Source organism: Ovis aries, chromosome 21 (genome assembly GCF_016772045.2).
Source record: "Ovis aries strain OAR_USU_Benz2616 breed Rambouillet chromosome 21, ARS-UI_Ramb_v3.0, whole genome shotgun sequence".
Lineage (NCBI taxonomy): Eukaryota > Metazoa > Chordata > Mammalia > Artiodactyla > Bovidae > Ovis > Ovis aries.
The window spans coordinates 27,249,423-27,273,887 of NC_056074.1; the positions used below are offsets into that span (position 1 = coordinate 27,249,423).

Here is a 24,465-nt window from a genome sequence, read left to right on the forward strand (position 1 = left end):
AGGAAGACTGTACCCTGTGTAAGGTTGTCCAGTGTGGGCTGCTGTCCCCAGGGCTTCAGCTGGGCAGTGGAGAGACAGGCGGAGCTCCCCAAGGTGAGAGGTGACCACTGGTGAGGGAGGAAGGAGATTTGGAGGGAACGTGGGTGCCCCCAGCTTGGTGCTAAATCTGGGATGTTCATTGATATGCAAACAGCCTGGAAAGGGCTCGAGGGCCTGATTGCCTGGCAACAGGGCCTCCTCTCCCTCCTCACTCACCTCACTCACCACCTGCTGCGTCCCTTAATTTTTCTTTTCTCTTTTTTTTCATCATCTCTCTTTGCTTCCCCTTTTAAGGCTGCCTGGGGAATCCATTGGGGCCTGTTATCACTAAGAGCTGTCAGAGAAGGTGGAGATTTGGGCCACGCTTTGTGTCCCCAGAACCTGTGTACTCACGGACTGACCCCTACTTTTGTGTCCTGGGGCCAGGAGGGATGCTCCTCACAAAGAAGGCCAGGATGAGCGGCAGCTGGAAGCTTGCTGGAGGCTCCAGGTGCCTGAGATGAACAGCTGGGATGCAGGGGGCGGGGGATGCTACGGGGGCAGGTGGGGACAGAGTGTAGAGCTGAGCCGCATGGAGGGCCCTGAGAGGTGCTGTGCCAGAGAACTCGTCCGTAGCTTGGGCTCTAATAAGTCTTGTGGTCCTGGTGGTGGTGGGTGGGCGCCCCTGGGACAGGGAGCAGTCTGAAGTTGGAAGTAGCAGAGGCGCAGGGCTGGAAGGTCAGGGGCTTCAAGGCAGACGTGGACACGACTGTGGACATCCAAGGTCAAGCGACCCTCCCCCTGTCCACCGTTTCAGGGTCAAGACCTCCTCCTTCCACCTGGTGGCGGCTGCTGGGGAGCAGCAGATGGAGCAGGAACCTGGCTCCCAGGGAAGGTTTTTCTCTGGTCTCGGCCCAAACTGGCTTCCTTCCTCTTCCACAGCCTGTCCTGCCTCCCCGGGTCTGCCTTCCAGATGACCGCCATGTGGCCTCCATTCTGGTGCCAGGTCCAAAGAAGACGGCCTGAGGCTGGGTGTCCAGGAAGAGACGACTTGGAGAGATGGCTTTTCATCAACTCCCATGCTTCTGCAGCCAGACACCCGCTGGGAGTCGCGAGCACTCACCCAGGCACCTGGGCTACGAGGGTTCTGGCCGCCCTGGGTTCAGGAAGAGGCGCCCCAGCCTGTGCTGGGTTGGGGTAGGGGCTGGTGGAGCACCCTTCCCCTGCAGGCCCACCGTGGAGCAGAAAACCGAAACCTGGCCTTCTGAGCGACCTCTGAGGGGAGAGCAGGTGGGGGAGACACGGCTCGGGGAGGAAGGAGCCAAGGATGCTGGGGAATGTTTACAAAGCCCTTACTTTCAATGCACTATTCTCTTTTTTGGCTGTGCTGGGTCTTCATTGCTGTGCATGGGGCTTTCTCTAGTTGCAGCGAGCAGGGCTACTCTCTGTTGCGGTGCTCAAATGCATTATTCTTCTTAAGTCTCGCAGCAATTGTAACATGGACACCTGTTACATCATAATACCTATTATCATCATCCCATTTTGCAGATGGGGAAATTGAGGCAGAGATCTGATGTTACCATGACATGCGGTAGAGCTCCGGTGTGAAGCAGGTTTGTAGGACCCCCAAGGCCTGCTCTGCGATGATACTAACACTCTCACCCGGAAATGCGCCGTGCAGATCCAGTGAGGGAAGGCAGTGATCCTTCCCTCAGCCATACTTCCCTCTGCTCATTCATGACCATCCTCTGAGGCAGGTGCCATTGGTCCCATTGTACAGATGGGAACCCTGAGGCACAGCAAGGTTAGCTAGCTTGCCCATGGCCACAGAGCTAGACGGTGGTGGAGCCTGGATGCTGGCTTCCCAGCTGCCAGGCTCAGGGGCTTAACCACTTACTATGTGACAGACGCTGAGGCTTCAGCCTCGGGGGCTGTCAGGGTGGCCCTGTGGGATTTTTCCTGTAGACCGTGAATCCTACTTGACTGTTGCACATGAGTGTCCTCTCAGCCTCTCTCTCTCCCTGTCTCTCTGTCTCTGTCTCAGCTGCTCATGCCCCCAGCCTCTTCTCTTGCACAACCAGTCTGGGGTTGCTCTGCCTTTGGGACAGCACAGTTGCCGAGGTCAATGGCACCTGAGTCCTGGGGGAGAGGGAGCTGCAGAGGCCTGGGCTCTGACAGCCCCCAGGGCTGAGTCCATGGGAGCTGCTGGGTCATGCATCCTTCTCCGTGAGCCCAAGTCACAGGTCTATAGCTTGTCAGAGATGCCAGGCCCCTGATATCTATCTATCTATCTATTGCTGTGCCTCACGGTCCCCATCTGTACAATGGGAGCAGCCTGCCTCAGAGGATGGTCCTGAAGGGGCAGAGGGAAGCATGGCTGTTAGGATCACTGCCTTCCCTCACTGGATCTGCACGGCATATTTCCTGGGTGAGACTGTTAGCGGCGTCGTAGAGCGGGCCTTGGGATCCTACAAACCTGGTCCACACCCGAGCTCCATCACATGTCATAGTAACGTGAGCGTTCTGCCTTCGTTTCCCCATCTGCAATGTATATATAGAGTCCCCCTAGATTTCATAGGGTGAAGCCCTAAGCCTCACTGGCGCATATTTGGACATGGGGCCTTTATGGAGGCAGTTTAGGTTACATCTGTGCTAAGTCACCTTAGTCATGTCCGACTCTGTGCGACCCTATGGACTGTAGCCCACCAGGGTCCTCTGTCCATGGGATTCTCCAGGCAAGAATACAAGAGTGGGTTGCCATGCCCTCTCCCAAGGGATCTTCCTGACTCAAGGATCCAACCCGTGTCTCCTACATCTCCTGCTTTGGCAGGCAGGTTCTTTACCACGAGCACCACCTGGGAAGCCCTTCAGCTCACAGCACCTTGTGTGAACTAGAGAAAAGCACCCCAGCAGGTAGGTACAGCAGGTGCAGGACTGGTAAGGGATTATGGGCTGCATTCAGCCCTCCTTGACCCCTGAGCCAGGTACCTGGGACAGGAAACACCTAAACAGCTTCAGCTGGCAGCACTGGGAAGGTGGGCAGATTGAGTGAATGAGAATACAGGCATCAGTTAAATTTGAATTTCGGTTAAACAGTGAATAATCTTTAGTATAAGTATGGCCCATGCAATATTTGGAACACACTTACACTGAAAAGTTATTTGTTGTTTAGAATTGATGCTTTTGAACTGTGGTGCTGGAAAAGACTCTTGAGATTCCCTTGGACTGCAAGGAGATCAAACCAGTCAATCCTAAAGGAAATCAACCCTGAATATTCATTAGAAGTACTGATGCTGAAGCTCCAATCCTTTGGCCACCTGATGGGAGGCAACGACCCTGAGCCTGGGAAAGATTGAGGGCAGAAGGAGAAGGGGGCGACAGGATGAGATGGTTGGATGGCATCATCGACTTAATGGACACGAGTTTGAGCAAATTCGGGGAGATAGTGAAGGACAGGGAAGCCTGGCGTGCTGCAGTCCGTGGGGTCGCAAAGAGTCAGACACGACCGAGCAACTCAACAGCAAACCTGAGATTCACTTTTAACTGGCTGTCCTGTATTTTATCTGGCAACCCTCGGCTCTGTCCACCTCTGTCCCTGAGTTGCTTCCTCTGACCATACTCCATTCTTAGCGTTGTCACCACGCCCAGCAATTCCCCCGGGAAAGAGAGGGGGAGAAGGAGAGACAGAAAAGGTCGGAAAAATAGAGCCAGAGCACTCGAGAGAAAAAGACGCAGAGAGACAAAGAGCTAGGAGCCAAAGGCGACACAGAATCACACAGGCAGAGCCAAGAGCTGCAAAGAGATGGGGAGAGCTGTGCCCTGCCCGCTGCCTGCCCCCCGGCGGCCTCCCCTCCTTCACATCCCCCCAACCCCGCCTCACCTTGGAGTAGGTGGCTCCGTTGATCACCTCTCCCTTCCTCAGCCAGATGATGGAGGCAGCAGGCTTGGCATTGTCTGCATGGCAGGTGAGGTTGAGGGGGTCCCCAGCCCGCAGGCTGATCACAGGCCCCCCGAGGATCACTGGGTCGTCGGGCGGCACTGCGTGGGGAGAGAGAGGGGAGAGGTCAGGCTGAGGGCACCCCCTCCTCTCGGGCAAGGCTGAGTGGATTTTATGGAGCCGCTGACAAACAGTAATTATCATCCTTTAATAAAATGTATAATCCTCTTGCATTATAACAATAACAGCGACGACAGCAGTAATCCCGACACAGGCGTCCCGTGTTTATTTGCAGAGGACGCTCATGTCATCGTCTCATTCCGCACGGCAGCCTGCGAGGGGACAGGGCAGGCGTCATTAGCTGTGATTTGCAGACCGGAGAGCATGCCACTGCTGCCTGGACCCTATCTTTCTAACTTCTCTCTTTGAAAACAAAGCCCTGTCACATCTGTCATCTGATTTAATCCTCACCGCAGTCTTGCGAGGTAAACATCATTATCCCAATTACCCAGATCCGGAAACCGAGGCTCAGCGGGATTAAGTGACTCGTTCAAGGTCACACAGCGATCAAGCGGAGGGGGCCAGGGCTGGAAGCAGGTCCCCCGACACTTGGAGCACCAGGCTGGCCGCTTCCCTCACAGGGGACAGGTGACAGGCAAACTTTCGAGTCTGAGACAGCGTTCCAAAGAGCTGTGCAACCGTGATCATCACCTTTGGACCTGATTCTCCCAGAGCGGCTCCAACTCCCTCCTCCCAGAACTGGAATGAATCTCTCCTGCTTGGTCCTTCCTCTCTATTTCATGGCAGCGCGGTCCCCGCTGAGAGATGGGGGCTGCCAGGAGAAGAGTGATGCCTCCCACGGAGCCCAGCTCAGGGCCCGGTGCCTGGCACAAGCTCTGTAAACCTTTGCTAAAGTGCAATCACGTCTCTGACCCCCATGACAATAATGGGACGCTGCTTGGGCACTGACAGTGATGGATGACTACTGTTTGGAGAAGGGGCCCAGAGAAGTTAAGTGACTAGCTGAAGGTCACAGAGCCTCTTCTGAGGTCCGTGCTTGTGGACACTCGAGGGTCTCAGGCCCCTGCTGCGCCCTGCCTCTCCTCCCTGGACAAACCAGAAGGGGCAGAGTGCTCCCTGGAGACCCCCTGATGGGTCCCTGGTCTTCTCCCTGGGGAGGGGCTGGTCAGTCAGTTCTGGAGGCCTGAGGAGGGCTGAGCTGTGTGTTTGCTCAGTGAATGGAGGACAGGGTCGTCAGGTGAGGGCTGAGGTCTTCATGCAAAAGGCCTTCTTTGTCCAGTCGCCAGAGGAAGTCCATCCTCCCACTCGGACCCCAAGCGACCTTCTGTACCTCTGGGCTGAGGCAGCAGGCCCTGCTCGCCGCAATGAGAGAAAGCCTGTGCTTAGCAATGAAGACCCAGCACAGCCATAAATAAATCAATCTTTCAAAAGAAAGAAAGAAGGAAACTCCTGGTGGCTCAGACGGTTAAGAATCTGCCCACAATGCAGGAGAACTGGGTTTGATTCCTGGGTCGGGAAGATCCCCTGGACAAGGAAATGGCAACCCACTCCAGTATTCTTGCCTTAACAATCCCATGGACAGAGGAGCCTGGTGGGCACAGTCCATGGGGTTGCAAAGGGTCAGACGTGACTGAACAACTAACACTTTCCCCTTCTTTCCAGGAGGCTCTGGGGCAGGTTAAGTATCCTGACATGCACGCCTTGAGCCAGTGCCCCTGCCTCTCCCTTCCCGTCCTCTAGGAAGCCTGGTTCAGAACCATGGCCTGGCTGGTGTCTATTGCTCAAGTTTCTTTCGCTGAGAGGAAAAAACCCTTCGGGCTTCCAAGCTGCTTTCATCAGCCTCAGGCCTCTACTGTGATCCTGGCCTAGGGAGGAAGATGGCCTCATTCAACCCTGCCCAGCCTCCCAGGGGGCCCTGGGTGCAAGCAGATGGTGGGTGTGGGCTGGACGATGAGGCCAGCCCCCCACCCCACCCTCCCCTTACCCCCTCATTAGTGCCAGAGGCCTCCGTGGTGCTTTGGGGCCAGAGAGCCACAGGGAGGCGGATGAGGGCTTGCGGTAAATGGGGGGTGGGTGTGGCAGTGTGTATGAGGGGATTTTATCTCTGTGCTTCGGGCCACCCTTGCAGCAGGGCTAGCCTCCTGCTTCTTCCCTTTGTTGCCTCCCCTTGAGCTGCCCAGGATGGAGGTACTCAGACTGAGCTCTGCTGAGGGTCAGGAAAACTGGAAAAGACCACCCGAAGCTTTGGTAACAGCATCAACACCTGGCCGTCCTGTCTCTGAGGCCTCCCCAGGGTTAAGCCGAGGGGGCGGGATTGTGGAAATTGCCCTAAATCAGAGGCTGAAGTGGCAAGGCAGCTCCCTGTCCGGTTTTGTTTCCTCAGCCATCTAATGTGAAAGTACACCAGGGGATCTCGAACGTTCCTTAGCACTGACTGGCCTTGGGCCCGAGACAGCGGTTCTCACTGCAGCTTACGATATTCCCAGAGAGGTTTTAAATGTCCTGTTGCCAGGCTACACCCTGAGCAGCTGCATCCCCATCTCAGGAGGTGGACCAGAGCATCAGGGCTTTTTAAAGCTCCCAGGGAAGGGACTTCCCGGGTGGTCCAGTGGTTAGGACTCCATGCTTCCACTGCAAGGGGCATTGGTTCAATCCCTGGTCAGGGAACTAAGATCCCAGAAGCCATGTGGTGCGACCAAAACCAAAAATAAATGCTCCCAGCGGGTTCTGCTGTGAGACCAGTTTTGAGAGCAGGCTGTCTCTGGGCCTTTGCTCAGTGAACCAGCCTGTGATCAAGCATGGAGAGCAAGGAGCCTTTCTAAAAAGCAAGCACAGCGAGGCTGGACCTTTCCTTCGTGCTGTGTTTACAATATCGGGTTAGAGGAGGGGAGAGGGGAGTGGGACTGTGTTGTGTGAGTGCGCAGGCGTGCTTGCGCACACATACACACGCACACACACACCCCCTCAGAATGGGCCCTGATTACATCTTCCCGAATAAGTGGTTATCACGCCGGTTATTCATGTAACCATGCATTATTGATCGGCCTTCGCCTCGGTGCACACCAGATGGGGTAGGAGGGGGTGCGGATGGGGCCGGGGTGGGTGAGGGTGGTGGGGGATGAGAGGGGGAGGCCTGGGGGCAGCGGGCTGAATAGAAATCAACAGTCCTTCTTGGCAGCTGTGGCTCCCGACGGGAGGGGACCTCTCGTTACCTCCCCATTCAGACCTGGCCCGGAGCTGGGGGCCCAGGCGGGGAGAAAGTCTCGAGCAGCCGGAGCCTGGAGATGCATTATTCATCCACCCCCCCTCCTCCCCGGATTGGTTATTATCCTGAACCACTGTAGAGCTTGGTCTCCTAATTTTTAATCACAGGGAAGGTGGAAGCGTTAGCCTTTTGTGATTAATCCGGAGATAAAAATAGTTGACTGTTGTGGTGTTGAGCTTGTTGTCAGTCAGGAAAAGCGCATTAACTGTTGGGTGACTGAGGCCTGAGAGGACCTGATGGAACTCAGGCCAAGCTGGTGCCCGGAGCTGGAAGTCGGCCCCAGGGGTCACACCCTGCCTGGGACGGGGGCTGGCTCCCGGGCGCTGCTTACGGAACGGACACATATGAATCCCGCAGTCCTGGGCTGGCTCTTTGCCATTTATTCACCTGTCTTCCAGGATTCTGGCAGGCGGCTAGGGGCCTTCCTCCTTCCTCTGCCCCTCTCTGGCCTCCTGCCCTGTAGATGGTGCCGCTTGCATCTCCCTGTGTGGGAGGGAGCCCCTGAGGACTTTCTCCCAGTTCTGCTGCCCAGGACAACGGGGACTCGAGCAGAGAGGCCAGAGGGCACATGGATGACTGGACACTCAATCGTGTCCGACTCTGCGACCCATGGACTGTAGCCCTCCAGGATCCTCTGTCCATGGGATTCTCCAGGCAAGAATACTAGCGTGGGTTTTCATGCCCTCCTCCAGGGCATCTTCCTGACCCAGGGATTGAACCCACGTCTCATGCATCTCCTGCACTGGCAGGCGGGTTCTTTACCACTAGCGACACCTGGGCAGCCTGTCCTGCTCACTAAATACTGGATTTAAAGATATTGTGTTGATTCAGGTTTTTCTATAACATCGTATGAAAAACTCAAACTAACTTTTTGACCAACACGTAGACCCCAGCATGAATGTGTTTCATAGCGGGTTTCTTTGCATAAGTAGTTCTTTAACTTGAGATGCTGGAGTTCCTTCTTTTCCTGGATCAGTCTTACTCAGCCTTGCAGATTTAGCTAAGGGGTTACCGAGTCCATAGAGAAGATCCCCTGGAGGAGGGCATGGCAAACCCACTCCAGAATTCTTACCTGGAGAACCCCGTGGACAGAGGAGCCTGGTGGGCTAAAGTCCACGGGGTCGCAGTCAGAGAACCCCGTGGACAGAGGAGCCTGGTGGGCTACAGTCCACAGGGTCGCAGTCAGAGAACCCCGTGGACAGAGGAGCCTGATGGGCTACAGTCCACGGGGTCGCAGACAGACATGAATGAGTACGATGCGTGGAGGGCCCAGTCCATCTCTTCCTGCGTTTCCTGGTTGGACCAAGGGACTCTTGACTATGATCCCATAGCATCCTGGATATCATTCTCAGTATCCCACCTCTCCTATGGAAATGATCCAGATGTGTTTGTCTGTCCCTAGACTGCAGCCTCCTTCATCCTGGTCCTCAGAGCACCTGAGGCTGCACGGTGGTTTCACGCACGTTTGCTGAGCAGAACCTGGCTTGAGGCCACCGCTTTATAAGCGGTGCGATGTGTACACACAGTTATACAATTGACAACCTTCGCCCTCTTATCTGGAAAGTGAGGCAATAAAGATACCTGCGGGTTGTAGGACTATTTTTATGATATGAAGAATGAAGGGGTAGCTTGATAAGGGCTAGATAAATATTGAGAATCAGGTCCAGTTTTTGAGAACAATATTTAGTTTTGTTTCTGTGGATGACACCGGGCCAAGGGTTCTCTTGTTTTATTCTCGAAATAAAACCAAGTATCCTTTGAAACTGGAGAAGGAAATGGCAACCCACTCCAGTATTCTAGCCTGGGAAATCCTATGGACAGAGGAGCCTGGCGGGCTACAGTCCATGGGGTCACAAAGATTCGGACACAACTGAACACACACACACACATCGTTCTAAACAGCTGCTATTAGGACTTCCACTTTATAGATTAGGAAACGGGGGCTCAGAGAGAGCAAATGACGTTGCTAAATAACACAGCATGTAAAGGCTGGAATTTAGCACCAAGTTTGTCTGACTCTGTGGTATATACACTCTACCAGCATCAGAGCAGCACACAGACCTGCCCATAAAACCGGAGCTCTGGTCAAACCTCCTGCCTGGGTCCTGGCTCTTTATCTCAATGCATTCAGACCCCGCATTTCCGTCCCCCAGCCTGACTTTCAGAGGGCTCGATGGAGCACAGGCCTGGCTCCCAGTGTGTGCTGGAGAGATGTCTGCTAAGGGAGAGGAGGAAGGTTTCTGCCATTCACATCTCGCTTTGCTCACTTCTTCCAATCTGTCCGGTTGTCAGGTTCTGGGCCCTGTGTGATCCCTGCATCCAGAGGCCTCGAGCACGTCGATGGCGCCTCCTGATGGTCAAAGTGCGGAACCACAGGCTGTAAAGACGACTGAGATGCGCCCGCTTTTAAGAGTCAGCTTGCCAGGGCCAGCAGGCATTCGGAAAGTCCACCCTGAGTACCTACTGTGTACCTGGCCCTGTTTGAAGCAGCGGGGATGCAAAACTCCTGCCTAAGTGGGGTTTATATTCCAGTGGAAGAGTTAGACAATAAATGGATAAATACACAATACAGTAAGTCCCCTACGTATGAACCTTCAAGTTGAGAACTTTCAAAGATGTGAACGTGCATTGGGATCCAGCAAGGAACTGGAACCTGGGCCATTGGGTGTGAGTGACACTGCAGCCTGTCCTCCGTCTCCTATTGCTGACGACCCTTCAGCTCTACCATCTCCCGCCTCTTCTCCCTCCTCCAGCCAGTCACTCTTCTTGTCTGTTCACTCGAGGCCAGCCCCTGTGTGCTGGGGTGATCTGCTACCCTGCCTGCTTGGCCCTCCCTCCTCTCCCGTCCCCCCAGACTCTGTGCCCATGAGAGTGGGGCCATCAGACTAGAAAGATGCAAGGGCATGCGTGTGCCCACCTGACCCCGTGTGATCATCTCAGCTGGGCACGGCCATATCACTGACTTGTAGAATCATTACATTTGCGAAGACTAACTGATACGCTCAGCAGTAACCTACTGGCTGGTGAGTTCCTGAAAGACTGCCCAGAGCTCTGGGCTCCTGAAGTCACCCCAGCACTGGGTCCCCAGCAGCCAATCTGTCTGCTCCGCCCCAATCCTTTCTACCTCCCTGATGGCCGGTGACTGGCCATCTCTGCTTCTCAGTGTCCACTGCTCCCCGCTGCTCCAGGACAAAACCCAGTTCGTCCGCATGGAGTCCAGCCAAGGCTTTCTTCAGCTAGGCCTTCTCTCTTCAGCTTCCTCCCGTGCTTTCGCTGGACAGGTCCGTTCACCTGTCTGCAGGGATATCCTGGCCTTTACAACTACATGGTTTGTGAAGTTCCCTCTGCTGACAGTGCCTTCATCCTGAGATGTAACTGGCTGGATCCTGTCCTCTCTCCAGCCCAAAGGACACCTTTGCCTGGCTGTCTTTGGTCATTCTTTTTATTTTTTGTTTTTTGGCCACAGCGTGCAACATGTGGGATCTTAGTTTCTTGACCAGGAATTGATCCCACACCCCCTGCATTGGAAGCACAGAATCTTAACCACTGGACCACCAGGGAATTCCCGGTCATTATTTTCTATCACCTCCTCCAGGAAGCCCTCTCTCAAGCTCAGCCCCAGCCCTAAGACCATGTGTGAGCTTATGTGGCTCTTGGTGCCCTTGGCCATCCCACAGCTGTGAGCTTTTTGAGGGCTGGTGCTTGCTGGGTTCTTCTTTCTACCCCTATACTCAGGAGAGAGTGCAGCTCAGAGCAAGCCTCAATACATCTTGGTTGTCTGGTGCCTTGCTTGACCCCACTGAGCAGGAAGCAAATGTCCACACTCCCTTAGCACCAGCTGGCACCCACTGCAGTTCCTGTTTCAGGTTCCCAACAGCTAAGAGGAGGGGTCTTAATGCATCTTTGCATTTATACCACCTCCTGGGTTATAACCTTGGATGTACTGATAGTAATATCAGTAGAACAACAACAATGGCAAATAGTAATAATGTCGATAATAGCTGACATTGCTACAGAGCTTACAACGCTTCCAGAACTCTTCCAAAGCTCCAAAAGTCATCATTTAATCCTTTCAACAGCCCTATACAAAGTGTGTGTGTGTTTGTTCAGCTGCTCAGACATGTCTAACTCTTTGAAACCCCCATGGACTGTAGCCTGCCAGGCTCTGTCCATGGAGTTTTTCCAGGCAAGAATACTGGAGTGGGTTGCCATTTCCTCCTCCAGGGGATCTTTCTGACCCAAGGATCGAACCCGTGACTTCTGTGTCTCCTGCATTGGCAAGCGAATTCTTTAACACTAGCACCACCTGGGAAGTCTTGTACAAGGCTGGCGCACTTATGTGTGGTTTAGAGATGAGGAAACAGAGGCCCAGAAGGGTCAAGTCACTTGCCCAGTGTCACACAGCCAGTAAACAGTGGAGTTGGGAGATGTGTGGGGTTGCCAGATTTAGTACATAAAAGTACAGGGCACCCAGATAAATTAGAATTTCAGATAAGCCACAAATAATTTTTAGTATGTATATTTGAGGTTCAAATATAACCGGGTATCCTGTATTTTCTCTGGCAATTCTATACATGAGTTTATTAGATAGATGTAATTTACTAAGTGTAGGTGTCTTTTGGCTTCTCTAAGTGGCTCAGATGATAAAGATCTGCCTGCAATGTGGGAGACCTGGGTTCGATCCCTGGGTTTGGAAGATCCCCTGGAGGAGGGCATAGCAACCACTCCAGTATTTTTGCCTGAGAATCCCCATGAAGAGAGGAGCCTGGCGGGCTACAGTCCATGAGGTCGCAAAGATTTGGACAGGATCAAGCAACTAAGCACACACAGAGTACAGATGTCTTTACCTCCTCTTTGGATCCTCCCTACTCCCAGTCAGGTCTGCCTAGAAGAGATTTGGGTAGGAAGCAAATAGGGTCTTTTTAAAGTATGTCATCCATGGAGGTGGCACCATCGCCCAGACACTTTTCCTGGGAGGTTGGAGGCAGAGGGACCAGAGGAGAGAGGTCTGGAGGCTGCATTTTAGCTCCATCCCTGCCCCAAGCCTGGGGGCGCCTGGACTAGCTGAGCTCAGGGAACCCTGACCCCAGTGACCTGCAAAGGTCAGGACACAGGGAAGTGTGCCTCTCACCCTGAGCTCTTGACAAGCGGGAAAAAAACGGGAGGCAGGTGCCTCGCTTGGCTCCTGGCCGCCTGATGGTGGGCAGGCACTTCATTCTCTGGGCAAGATAGCGTGGATGGCACGGATATGCCAGTCTCTGTTTCACAGGGCCGGGCGCTGATGACCCGCGTGGACAGGAGGGCCTCGTCCCAGAGCTCAGTACCGCACAGGGACTCAGCCCTTGTCAGCTGCCCACAGGCTCACTGTCTGCCCAGTAAGCCACTCCTCGCGGACACCGAGCAGCAGCTGCTCGTGAGATCACGGTTCCAACCTCTCGTTCCGCTGCCTCCTTGTTCTGCATCCCAGCCTCGGCTCCCTAGATGGAGGTCAGCGCCTCCCTGCAAAGCAACGGCAGCACACAGGCGACGAGGAAAGGTGAGAGGCCGGGGCGGGGAGGGCCCGGGAGCAGGGGTGCGGGCAGGGACACAGATGCTGCAGGGACGTCAAACAAAGTCACTTGCCTCCCCCTCAGATCAGGCGGGGTGTGCCCTGTTTCCTTCCGATTAAACCCTGAAAGGGACCGAGCCGTCTCATCAGCGAGGAGCTGCTGTGGAGGAGACGGAGGTTCATTAATCCCGAGCAAACAAATGAGTCACAGGATGTTGTGCAAACAGGGGGGGTGGGGTGAGAGAGCAGGAGGGTGCAGACGGCAGCTCCATGCAGCAGAGGGTGTGTGTGTGCCTGTGCGTGTGCCCGTGTGCGCCTGTGTGAGCACATGCACCTGTGTGTGCTTGTGTGTGTGCCTGCATGTGTGTCTCTGTGTGTACACCTGTGTCTGTGTGTGTACATGCACCTGTGTGTGCTTGTGTGTGTGCCTGCATGTGTCTGTGTGTGTACACCTGTGTCTCTGTGTGTGTACATGTGCCTGTGTGTGCTTGTGTGTGTGCCTGTGTGTGAGCACACGTGCCTGTGTCTGCTTGTGTGTGTCTGTGTGTGTGTACATGTGCCTGTGTGTGCCTGTGTGTGCTTGTGTGTGCACCTCTATGTGTGTACATGTTCCTGTGTGCGCTTGTGTGTGTGCCTGTGTGTGTGTACATGTGCCTGTGTCTGCTTGTGTGTGCCTGTGTGTGTGCCTGTGTGTCTCTGTGTGTTCTATGTGTCTGTGCCTGTGTGTGTTCACAGCAGGTGGCTCACGTGGTATGTCGAGGGCCGGTGTGGGGGCACGTGGGACCCTGGGGACAGGGCAGGGGGGCATCCCTCAGGCCACCTGGGAGGCGGGTTGTCCCGAGGAGAAAGGGACTTCTCCCTCTCCAGCTTGGCTCCTGTGCAGATGGCCACAGGATGGAGTGAACGCCCTTCTCAGGCCCATATCTGCCTCGCAGCATTCCCCAAGCTCCCCAGGTGGCATTGACCTTAACTTGAGTTTGGGCTTCTCCTGCTCCACAGAGCTGGGTCTGGGGGGAAGTCTGGCATGGTGGAGGGGTTGCTATATACTGGTTTAAATCTTACAGTAGTCTCGTGCCAGTGGGCCTCGTGGCATCCTTATCTTACAGACGGGGAAGCCGAGGCATAGCCTGGCAGACCACCCGGGACGAGTCGCGCAGTTTATGAGTGGGGGACCCAGGGATCTGGCTCAGGCTGCTGAGGGCTCGGCTACCCTCACCTTGCTCTCCTAGCCTCAGTGCAGCCCAGCTGCTCCCGTGTGGGATGCTGTCTGTGTGTGCTCTGCCCTTTCACAGCATCACGGAGTCCGTCCTGAGCCAGCACAACAATGCCCGAGGGACTCAAGTGGGTGCGGGTTGGTCCCATAAATAGAAAGCAGAACTGATATGGTTGGTTTTGCTACAGGCTCCCATCCAGCAAATCTGCGTCCTCAAGAGGCTCTGTGGCAGACAGAGAACAAATGTGTGGGCACCAAGTGGGGAAAGGGCAGGTGGGATGGGTTGGGAGATTGGGATCGACACCTACACGCTATGTGTGAAACAGACCGCTAATGAGAGCCTACCGCACAGCAGGGGGGACTCAACTCAGTGCTCTGTGGCGACCTGAGTGGGAAGGAAACCCCCAAAAGAGGCGATATATATGTGTGTGTGTATATGTATATATGTATATATAGGCTTCCCAGGTGGTGCCGGTGGTCAGGAACCCATCTGCCAATGCAGGAGACATAAGAGACGCGAGTTCGATCCCTGGGTTGGGAAGGTCCCCTGGGGGAGGGCGTGGCAACCCACTCCAGCATTCTTGCTTGGAGAACCCATGGACAGAGGAGCCTGGCGGGCTGGAGTCCATGGGGTCCCAGAGAGTGGGACACGGCTGATGGGACTTGGCGGGCGCGTTTAAGTGTAGCTGACTCACTCTGCTGTACAGCAGAAACCAACACAACATCGTAAAGCAACTAAACGCCAACAAAAATTCATTAAAAAAAAACAGAATATGTGGCTTCACTAAGGAGGGAAGTAAAGCCAGTGGAACCTTCCTGATTAATACTTGTAGCTTCAGGAAATTGAGGGGCATGGGGGGAGAGGGTCACCTTATTAAGGAGCTTAAACAATAAACACATGAAATCGCAAGAATTGGCTTTTAAATGGGGGATTAGGAATACTGATTTTTGCATTATAAAACCGTGTGTTTGTTCCTATGGTAGCTGGCTGAAGCAGTATGGGGAAGACGAGAAGACAGAAGCAATGAAGACAGTTTGGTTTGGAACACAGGGAGAGACGGGCAGGACGAGAGGACGAGAAGAGATGAAGCCTGGTGATGGGCAAGACACCCACTTGGGAAGCAAGATAAATAGGAGCAGAGAAAAAGAGAAAACACACTGTCCCTTGTCATGGGGAACCGTAAAGCCAAGTGGCAGCATGCCAAGCGGGGAGAAAAGCACAATGCTTTCTCTGGGCTTCTTGCCACCAAAATTCATTTCTGGGAATCCCAGAAAACCACTAAACGTACCTTTCAACTTTATGCAAATTTATCAAACCCACTATTTGCCAGCATCCTAAGAGAAAAAAAGTCAAAGTCTTTTTCTGCTCTGAGTCTGTTTTTGAAAAAGCACAAGCCTCTAAATTCGAAAAAGGGCAATTCTTTTTGAATTCATTACAGAAAGCATTTCACTGCTCATCCAAACTTTAGCATTATAGATATTTTTGAAATCTCCTATCTTCCTCATTTTTCACAGAGAGAGCCCACATTTCTCCACAGAAATTGGTGAGCATTGCCTCTCATTTTATACGGAGAGGGTGCATTTTATAGGCGAACATTCCTGCTTTAGGATCTGCCAGGGTGCTGCCGTGCGGAACGGAACGGGAGAAGGCTGAGCCCTCTCTGCAACCGCGGGAAATCGAGTCACGCTCATCCTCCCCCTGGGGAGGGCGCGGGTGAGGGGCAGCACAGGTAGAGACCCGAGGACGCTTAGTGGGGAGGCCTGTCGGGATCAGCTCCAACGGGGAAGAGGGAGATGGGACTGGACAGAGGGCGTCTGGCCGTGGGGGCGGCACCTTGGAGAGCTCAGTGGATCCCAACAGGAAGCAGTGGTGCTGCACGGGGGGCCCTCAGGCTGTCCCATCCCAGGAGGGCAGGCTGGCTTCTCTGCCCTGGGCGGGGGGCAGTCACTGGGGGAGGGCTTCCTCCCTTTGGCCGCAGGTAATCCCCAGAGGGGGCTCAGCAGAGAGCTGGCCACCCCACAGCCTAGCAGATGGGGAAAGGGGTCCTTCCATCCTGAAAGGGAGACTCAGGGCAGCCCTCACGGCACCCACTGCAGGGGGTGCGCCTAGGCAGGGGGCGGGGCTCATCACTATTTGGGAGTGGGATTGGGGCTGGGTTTGGGCCCGGCGTGCTCTGTATCAGAATACTGCCCTTTTGGAGGAGAGCTGGGTGGTTTGGCCAGAAGATGTTGGCTCTACTCTGTGCTCTGGGTTAGATTCGGGGCAGGGAAGGACACCCCACTTGGCTCTAGTCACCTCTACAGCTGCATTTGCTGGGGGTCAGTGGGCTGGGTTGGTGGGCTGGGTTTGGGGCTGCCAACCCCTGTCTCTCCAGCCCCAGGGAAGTGGTGTGGGGGTGAGGAGTGGGCACCATCTTTGCTCTCAGACAGATCTGGGAGCCTCCTCACTGGGTGACCTTCAGCAACTTTGTAAATTTCTGAGCTTCAGTTTCTGCATCTGTAAAGTAGAGCTACCACGGGCTTCTCCTGGTGCGAGATTGAATGAGGGGACACGTGAACGGTGCGGGGTGTAGGAGGTCCTTGCAGCAGGGGCAGTGAGCTGGGGGTGCTGAGGTGGGGGCTGGCCGCCTTCTCGCCCCACGTGCCGGGTGCTCCCTGGGGTGGAGGCAAGGTGTCCACAAGGCCCAGGTCAGGTAGTGTGACTTGCAAACATTTTCTCCCATTGCCTCTTTGTTTGGTTGATGGTTTCCTCTGAGTGCAGAAGCCTTTTAGTTGCATGTGACCCCACGTATTTATTTTTCTTTTTGCTGCTTATCCTTCTGGAGTCACATCCAGAAAATCACCGCCAAGAGCATTGTCAAGGAGCTTCCCCCCCCCCCCCACCGCCGTGTTTTCTCCTGGGAGTTTTAGGGTCTCAAAATCTTATGTTTAAGTCTTTAATTCAAGTTCATTTGTGTGAGTGGTGTAAATGGGGGTCCAATTTCATTGTTCTATCTGTGATTATCCAGTTTTCCAACACCATTTATTCAAGAGACTGTCCCTTCCACATTGAATATTCTTGGCTCTCTTGTCAAATGTTAGTTGATTGTATATGTATGAGCTTATTTCTGGGCTCTCTATTCTGTGCCATTAGTCTATATGTCTGTTTTTATGCCAGCACCATACTGTTTTGATTACTATAGCCTTTTTTTTACTTTTTATTTATTTACTTTTTCTATAGCTTTGTAGTATAGTTTGAAATCGGGATGAGTGATACCTCCAGATTCTTTTTTCTTTCTCAGGCTTGCTTTGGCTATTTGGAATCTTTTGTGATTCCATTCAAATTTTAGGATTTCCTTCTTTCTCACTGCTGAGTCGTGTTCCATTATACGTATACACCACGTCTTCTTTACCCATTCATCTGTTGACGGTCGCTTGGGTTGCTTCTACTTCTTGGCTACTGTGAGTAATTCTTCAGTGAGCATGGGAGTGCAGATATTTCTATAAGATCTTATTTATTTATTTGGCTGCACTGGGTCTTGGTTGCTGTGTCAAGCATTCTCTAGGGTGCTACTCGGCATTGCAGTGCGCAGGCTTCTCATTGCAGCGGCTTCTCTTGTCCTGGAGCACAGGCTCTGGGCGCTCGGGCTTCAGTAGGTGCAGCTCGTGGGCTCAGTAGTTGTGGCACAGGGACTGAGCTGTTCCACAGCATGCGGAATCTTCCCGGACCAGGGATTGAACCTGTGTCCCCTGCGTTGGCAGGAAGATTCTTATCCCCTGGACCACCAAGGAAGTCCTCTGTGAGATCTTGATTTCAGTTTCTTCGGGTGTATCTCAGAAGCGGAATTGTTGGATCACATTGCAGTTTTATTTTTAGTTTTTAAAGATCCTCTATACTGTCTTGGGCGGAGGAGCCTGGAAGGCTGCAGTCCATGGGGTCGCTGAGGGTCGGACACGACTGAGAGACTTCACTTTCACTTTTCACTTTAATGCATTGGAGAAGGAAATGGCAACCCACTCCAGTGTTCTTGCCTGGAGAGTCCCAGGGACAGGGGAGCCTGGTGGGCTGCCGTCTATGGGGTCGCACAGAGTCGGACACGACTGAAGTGACTTAGCAGCAGCAGCAGCAGCAGCAGAAGCATACTGTCTTCTATAGGGCTGCACCAATTTACATTCCTACTAAGAGTATATACAGATTCCTATTTCTCCACATCCTTGTCAAAACTTGCTATCTATCACCTTTTTTGATGACAGCAATTCTAAGAGGTGGGGAGTAATATATCATTGTGGCTTTGATTTGCAATTCCCTGATGATAACCGATATTGAGCACCTTTTCATGGACCTGTTGGTCATATGTATGTCTTCGGAAAATTTTATTCAGTTCCTCTGCCTGTTTTAATTGTGAGTGTTTGCTTTTTTGCTATTGAATTGTATTAGTTCTCTATATGTATTATATATAAAGAAAAACATATATATAATGGAATACTACTCAGCCATGAGAAAGAAGGAAATTTTGTCATTCGTGAGAACTTGGATAAAATATTGACAGCACTATGCTAAGTGAAATAAGTTTGACAGAGAAAGACAAGTGTTGTATCATATGACATATGTGGGATCTAAAAAAAGCTGAATTCTGAGAAATAGACAGTAGAGTGATTACCAGGGGCTGGGGGTGGGGAAAATGGAAGAGACGTCAGTCAAAGGGTACAAACTTCCAGATGTAATTACACTGTATTAATTACCGGCTGAGGGAGGACCTGCTGTCTCTTCTTGGAACACCCATGCTTCCTTCCTGACTTGTGGGCACAGGCGTGACCTTCAGGCTTTGCTGAAGTGCCTCGCATGACCCCCGCTACACTGTGGCTGGGTATCGGAGGCAGGGAACAGTCTCGTCCCTGTGTGGCCTGGTTCCTCAGCCAGTGCTGTGGGCGAAGCTGGGTGGGGGCCTCCCCTTGGCTTTTGCAGAGCTCCTGGGTCTCGCGGATGACTGGACTCAGGGATCTGGCTCAGAGTGAATTTTGGAGAGCAGCAGGCCCATTGTATTCCTCCTTGTCTCTCCTGCCCCAGCTGAGAGCTTGCACAGAGCCGGTGCTCAAGAGATGAGTACTGAGTAAATGGGTGGAGGGTAAGACGAGAAGCCTGCAAGAAGGGGAACTGGGTAGGAAAAACAAAGCCTCCAGATGGGGGTGTTTGGAGAGGTGCAGGTCCGGAAATGCTAATGAACACTAAGATGTCTTGAGGACGCCTTTGGCCCCGCTGGCACTCTGTGTGGACTCCCAGGCCAGTTTTAGGGCTTTGCCTATTTGGAGATGACTACAGGGATTGGGGACTTCCCAGGTGGCTCCGGGGTAAAGAATCTGCCTGCCAATGAAGGAGACATGGGTTTGATCCCTGGGTCGGGAAGATCCCTTGAAGAAGGAAATGGCACCCCTCTCCAGTATTCTTGCTTGGAGAGTTCCATGGACAGAGAAGCCTGGAGTGCTACAGTCCAGGGGGTCCCAAAGAGTCGGACACGACTGAGTGATTAAACAACAAGGATTGGAGTCACCAAATGGAACCCAGGACAGCTGGTGTCCCCTGACTTCCTGAGACATCGGACAAATCTTTTTTTTTTACCTCTGTGTTCTCCACTCTCCACCATCAACCATCCCTCTCTGTGGGACCTGTTAGCTGCACCTCGAGACCCCTGGATCCTTAATCACCTCCCTGCTTTCCTCTGCCTCCCTTCTAAGCTATGCCTTTCCATTTGATTAGCAACTGACTGCCTGTTGAGGGTTCTGTGCACACTCCATAAAGAAAGCAGGACAGCACCGAGTGGCTGGGAGTGCCCTGCCATCAGCACACATGGGTTTCAGCTCTGATCGACATCACTGTCACCGCGTAGGGATCAGCGCTGCACATGTGCGTGTCGCCGGGGAAGAGCCCATCAGCTGCTCAGAGAAGTGGGCGTGAGGTGTTCAGGGCTCGTTTGAAGTGAAGTGTACTGGATGTGTCTTGAAGCCACTGTCGGCTTCCGTGATGGGCATTAATGTTCATGGCCAGAGGCATGGATGGTCCAGATTTGGTATATAATTGAAAGTATCATTTGCATTTGATTTTGGAACATACCGTTTGAGTGAGTGAGTGAGTGTGTGTGTGTGTGTGTGTGTGTGTGTGAGCGCACGCGTGTAGGGGAGTAGAGGAGCCAAGGTGATTTTCTTTTTTGACCACATTTATTCTATTTTTAAAGAATCTTATTTATTTTTAGTTGGATAATTGCTTTTCAATGTTGTGGTGGTCTCCTCCATATATCAATGCAAATTGGTCATAACCACACATATGTCCCCTCCCTCTTGAACCTCCTCCCCCACCTCCCATCAGAGAGCACCTGGCCGGGCTCCCTGAGCCGTACAGCAGCTCCCCACTGGCCATCAGACGTGGCGGTGTATATACGTCCATGCTGCTTTCTCAATTCACCCCACGCTCTCCTTCCCCCGCTGTGTCCACAGCCCATTCTCTACGTCTGTGCCTCTATTCCTTCCCTAAAGATAGGTTCATCAATACTATTTTTCTAGATCCCGTCTGTATGTGTTAATATACAATATTTGTTTTTCTCTTTCTGACATTTCACTCTGTATAAGAGGCTCTAGGTTCAGCCACCTCACTACAACTCACTCAAATGATGATGTTTACTTTTGACTCCCACTGGAATTCATTTGCATTCATAGGTCGTAGCCTTGGGCAGAGATGGGCCAGGCTTTCCCTGCATGAAACATCCAGAGATGGACAGGGCTTTCCCTGAACGAAACAGCCCTCAGCTTGGCCTTGGTCACAAAGCGGGTCACTCACAGGTGCTCAGAATTCCCGGAGGCTACGAGGCTGCCTCTGTGGACAGGTTTCTGGGCCGGGGAGGTGGGCTGTGCCCGGAGTTGGACCTGTGACTAGCTCCCATCTCTCTGGGCGTCCTGCAGTCCAAATGGGTGTGTGTGTGTGTTTTTCAGAAAGGGTGATTTCAGAATCCAGACTACTATTTTTTTCTGTTTTTAAAAAATTTTTTTTTTTAATTAAAAAAAATTCATTGAGTATAGTTGTTTTAGAATGTGTTAGTTTCTGCTGTACAGCAAAGTGAATCAGCTATCCATACAGTCTTTTACGTTCTTACTTGCCTTCAGTGAGCCCTATGGTTCCCATACTTGCTTATCATATGTGAGAATAACTTATGATAGACATCCAGAAAGAGGCCATTGGTACATAGAGGATGGTCAGTGTGGAGTCTCCACCTGCACTGAAAAGGAAGAGGGGCTCAAGCGCCCTGCAAGGGAGCGAGGTTAGATGTTAGGAAGAACTGACCCAGAGAGGGGAGAGGCGGCAGGCCTTTCTCTAGAGCCTGTTTTCTTTTTTTAAAAATATTTTTATTTAAAAACAAATTTAAACTTTTTATATTTGTATTGGGGTGAGCTCTCCTGGTGGCTCAGACAATAAAGAATCTGCTTGCAATGTAGGATACCCAGGTTTGATCCCTGGGTTGGGAAGATCCCCTGGAGAAGGGAATGGCAACCCACTCCAGTATTCCTTCCTAGAGAATCCCATGGACAGAGGAGCCTGGCCAGCTATAGTCCGCAGGGTCACCAAGAGATATGACAGAGCGGTTAACACATAGCTGGTCCAAAATGCTGTGATAATTTCAGGGTTAGTTTTTATTTTATATTGGAGCATAGTCGATTAACAATGTTGTATTAGTCTCAGGTGTACGGCAAAATGAATCAGTTCGTACGTATACATATGTCCACTTTTTTTTTTTTTTAAAGATTCTTTCCCTGTATAGGCCATTACAGAGTACTGAGAAGAGCTCTCTGTGCCACACGGTAGGTCCTTGTTGGTTATCCGCATTAAATACAGCAGTGTGTACATGTCCATCCCAAACTCCCAATCTATCCTTCCATCCCACCTTTCGCCGTTGGTAACTAAATTTGTTCTCTAAGTCTGTGAATCTGTTTCTGTTTTGTAGATAAGTTCATTTATATCATTTTTTTTAGATTCCACATGTAATCAATATCATGATATTTGTCTTTCTCTGTCTGACTTACTTCACTTAGAATGATCATCTCTGGGTCCGATCATGTTGCTACAAATGGCATTATTTCATTCTTTTTCATGGCCAGAGCTGGTCTTTTTTTTTCCCCCTGTTAGGGATGAGTTGCATGTGGCGGGCCACATGGCCCCGAGGCAGGGGGTGGACCGGATGGCTTCCCAAAGCCCCTCTGGGCTCGTGCCCACTCCAGGCTTGCTCATTAGCTTGCCTGAAGTTTCTTCTTCCTGGCTCCCAATTAGCTCTGTCCATCTAGCTTTCTGAGGGGTGCTTCCTTTTGAGGAGGAAGAAGGCAGACAAGAGCAGAGACCAGGGCTCTGGGAGGGACGTGGGGCTGGGGTGGGGAGGGAGGAACAGCCGCCAGGCAATTTGTCAGGTTTCCCACCAAACTCCGGCATGGGAGAGCCTTTCCTCGCAAGCGGCCTATGCCCGCAAAGGCGCTTGCAGCGAGGTGTCAGGGTGCTGAGAGGGGCTGTGAGGTGAGCCATGCATGGTAGACGCCAGGCCCTTACTGCTCTGACTCCTCAGCACCCCCACTCCATGCTCAGGAGAGGGGTGTTCAGGTGGCTGACTCGGAGCCGCGGCTGGGAGCCACTGGCTGCAAAATTAAATAGGCCCTCTAGGCTGGTCTTCCAGAAAAGATGGACCAGGGAGGGAGGGCAGAGGAATGAAGTTAGACATGAAGCAGAACTTTCTGACGCTGCACTGAGTGAACAGAGAGGCTGTGGAATAGCCTTGGCTGCCCTCACTGCCCAGCACGGAGGCGGCCATTCGTATGGTTTACCTTGAACCTCATCATGACTCAGTGAGGTGAGCAGGGCAGGGGAGGGCCAGCCTCAACAGCCCTCTGGGACTCAGGAGCAAAGAGCTGAGCAGGGATCAGAGAGTTGCCTGACATCACACAGCCAAGCAGTGGCCCCACCTGAACCTTCACTCACCATCCCCAGCCAGCTCCTCCCTCCAAGACTCACGGTGATGGTGAGGGTGACCACTGGCTGCCCTAGAGCTGGCTCACTCCCAGGGTCCCCTCCCCCAGGCCCGGGGGTCCTGGGACCCTTTTCTGGCTGGGGGCAGGTTGTCCAAGGCCGGGCATGAAATTTACAGGCTTGCCAAAACCCTCAGAAATGGACAGAAATCATAGTTGAATGAAAATTACAAAACAATACCAAAACGAATGCAAAAATATTCACAGTGAACAAACCATCACAATTTTAAATAAAGGCAGGCTCTTTATCTAAACTGAAATTAATTAGAAAAGACTTAAGATGGTCACTTGGTCATGAGAAATGATCAAATGTGGCCATTTTTTTCCAACTGAAAATGAGAGAAGCAGAGGAAAGCAGATTATTATCATCAGTGATGCATTTGCTTCCATCAAAGCCAGGAAAGCGAAATGACAATAAACTCTATTTTTGCTGTAAATAAAATACTTTGGTTTGAAATAATCTCGTGAGTTTAAACACACCTACTTTTAAATGTTTCAATATTTTTTCAAGTACTTCAGTGTTCTGAAAAGAAAATTAACCATCAAAAAATGTATAGAATCATGGAACTAGGGGCACACATTTTTTCCTCTCACATTCAATGTTTTGATACTTTTTTTCAGAAATTAAAGATTAAAACATTTTTTTAAATAGTGATTTTTATATCACTTGATTTCATATCATTTTTGTATCATCTTTGATTTTTTAAAAAGATTGCCTTAAAATAGTCATCTCGATTACTGAGTTGTGGGGTGCCCCTTACATTTTGTGCATCACCCCAACCTTGGTCCTGTTTTGATGCCCTCCAGGGAAGGAAGCTGTCCCTCTCTCCTGTCCTTGGTGGGGGACAAGACACAGGCTAGTCCTTGGGGCCCACGTAGGCCTGGGATCGTCCCCGGAAGGTGAGCACTGGGGCGGGAACAGGCTGCCAAGAGAAGATGGATGGGCTTCAAGGCCCGGCAGGCAGAGTCGAGCATCCATTCTCGAGGTCATCAATCAAGTCCCCGGTGTGGTGACACTTGCCCTAATCAGGCCAGGAGGCCCCAGGTTTCAGGGGCGGGGAGGCAGGGAGAAGCCAGGTGGGCAGACGCTCTGAACTGGTGCCCGGAGGGGTGAGGTTCAGCCAGGGTCGCCAGGCTGGGCACAAGGGGTGCTGCGTACTTGGCCCAGCCCTGCTTATTTCCCATTGTCCGGGCAGGCTGCAGCCCTGCTGCTCAGGCCCTGGCCCGTCTGGGGGCTGGGAGCGAGTGCAGGAAGAGAGGGGAAGAAGTGGACGCAGGCGGAGGTGGACAGCTTCGGGGGCGCTATGCACCCTCTTCTCTGCTTTCCCAGAGTCCTCCAGGGGTGCCCCCGACTGCAGAAAAGACCTGAACCTGCTCCTTGATGTCAAGGCCCTTGATCACCTGGCCACAACCTCTCCTGTCCTCCGACC

The 24,465-nt window shown here is 52.4% G+C and overlaps 2 protein-coding genes across 4 annotated transcripts in view; one reads left to right on the top strand and one right to left on the bottom strand.

The window, feature by feature from the left end:
- Positions 1-23,690, top strand: part of ST3GAL4 (ST3 beta-galactoside alpha-2,3-sialyltransferase 4) — a 121,255-nt gene extending 97,565 nt beyond the window's left edge. Inside the window, exons 11-12 of one of the 2 annotated variants that reach the window (XR_009597797.1) lie at positions 9,534-12,777; positions 14,987-23,690. Coding sequence is in view for 1 of the 2 variants with exons in the window: in XM_060403832.1 (XP_060259815.1) it covers positions 961-1,044 (84 nt within the window). In the remaining variant the exon portion in view is untranslated. Of the gene's footprint in view, positions 1-960; positions 4,225-9,533; positions 12,778-14,986 lie in introns of those variants that run through there. The other variant, XM_060403832.1, reaches the window with a different exon arrangement.
- Positions 1-24,465, bottom strand: part of KIRREL3 (kirre like nephrin family adhesion molecule 3) — a 610,621-nt gene that overhangs the window by 39,698 nt on the left and 546,458 nt on the right. For both annotated transcript variants that reach the window (XM_042238383.2, XM_042238382.2), the window contains exon 5: positions 3,899-4,056. In XM_042238383.2, the coding sequence (XP_042094317.1) occupies positions 3,899-4,056 (158 nt within the window). The remainder of the gene's footprint in view (positions 1-3,898; positions 4,057-24,465) is intronic.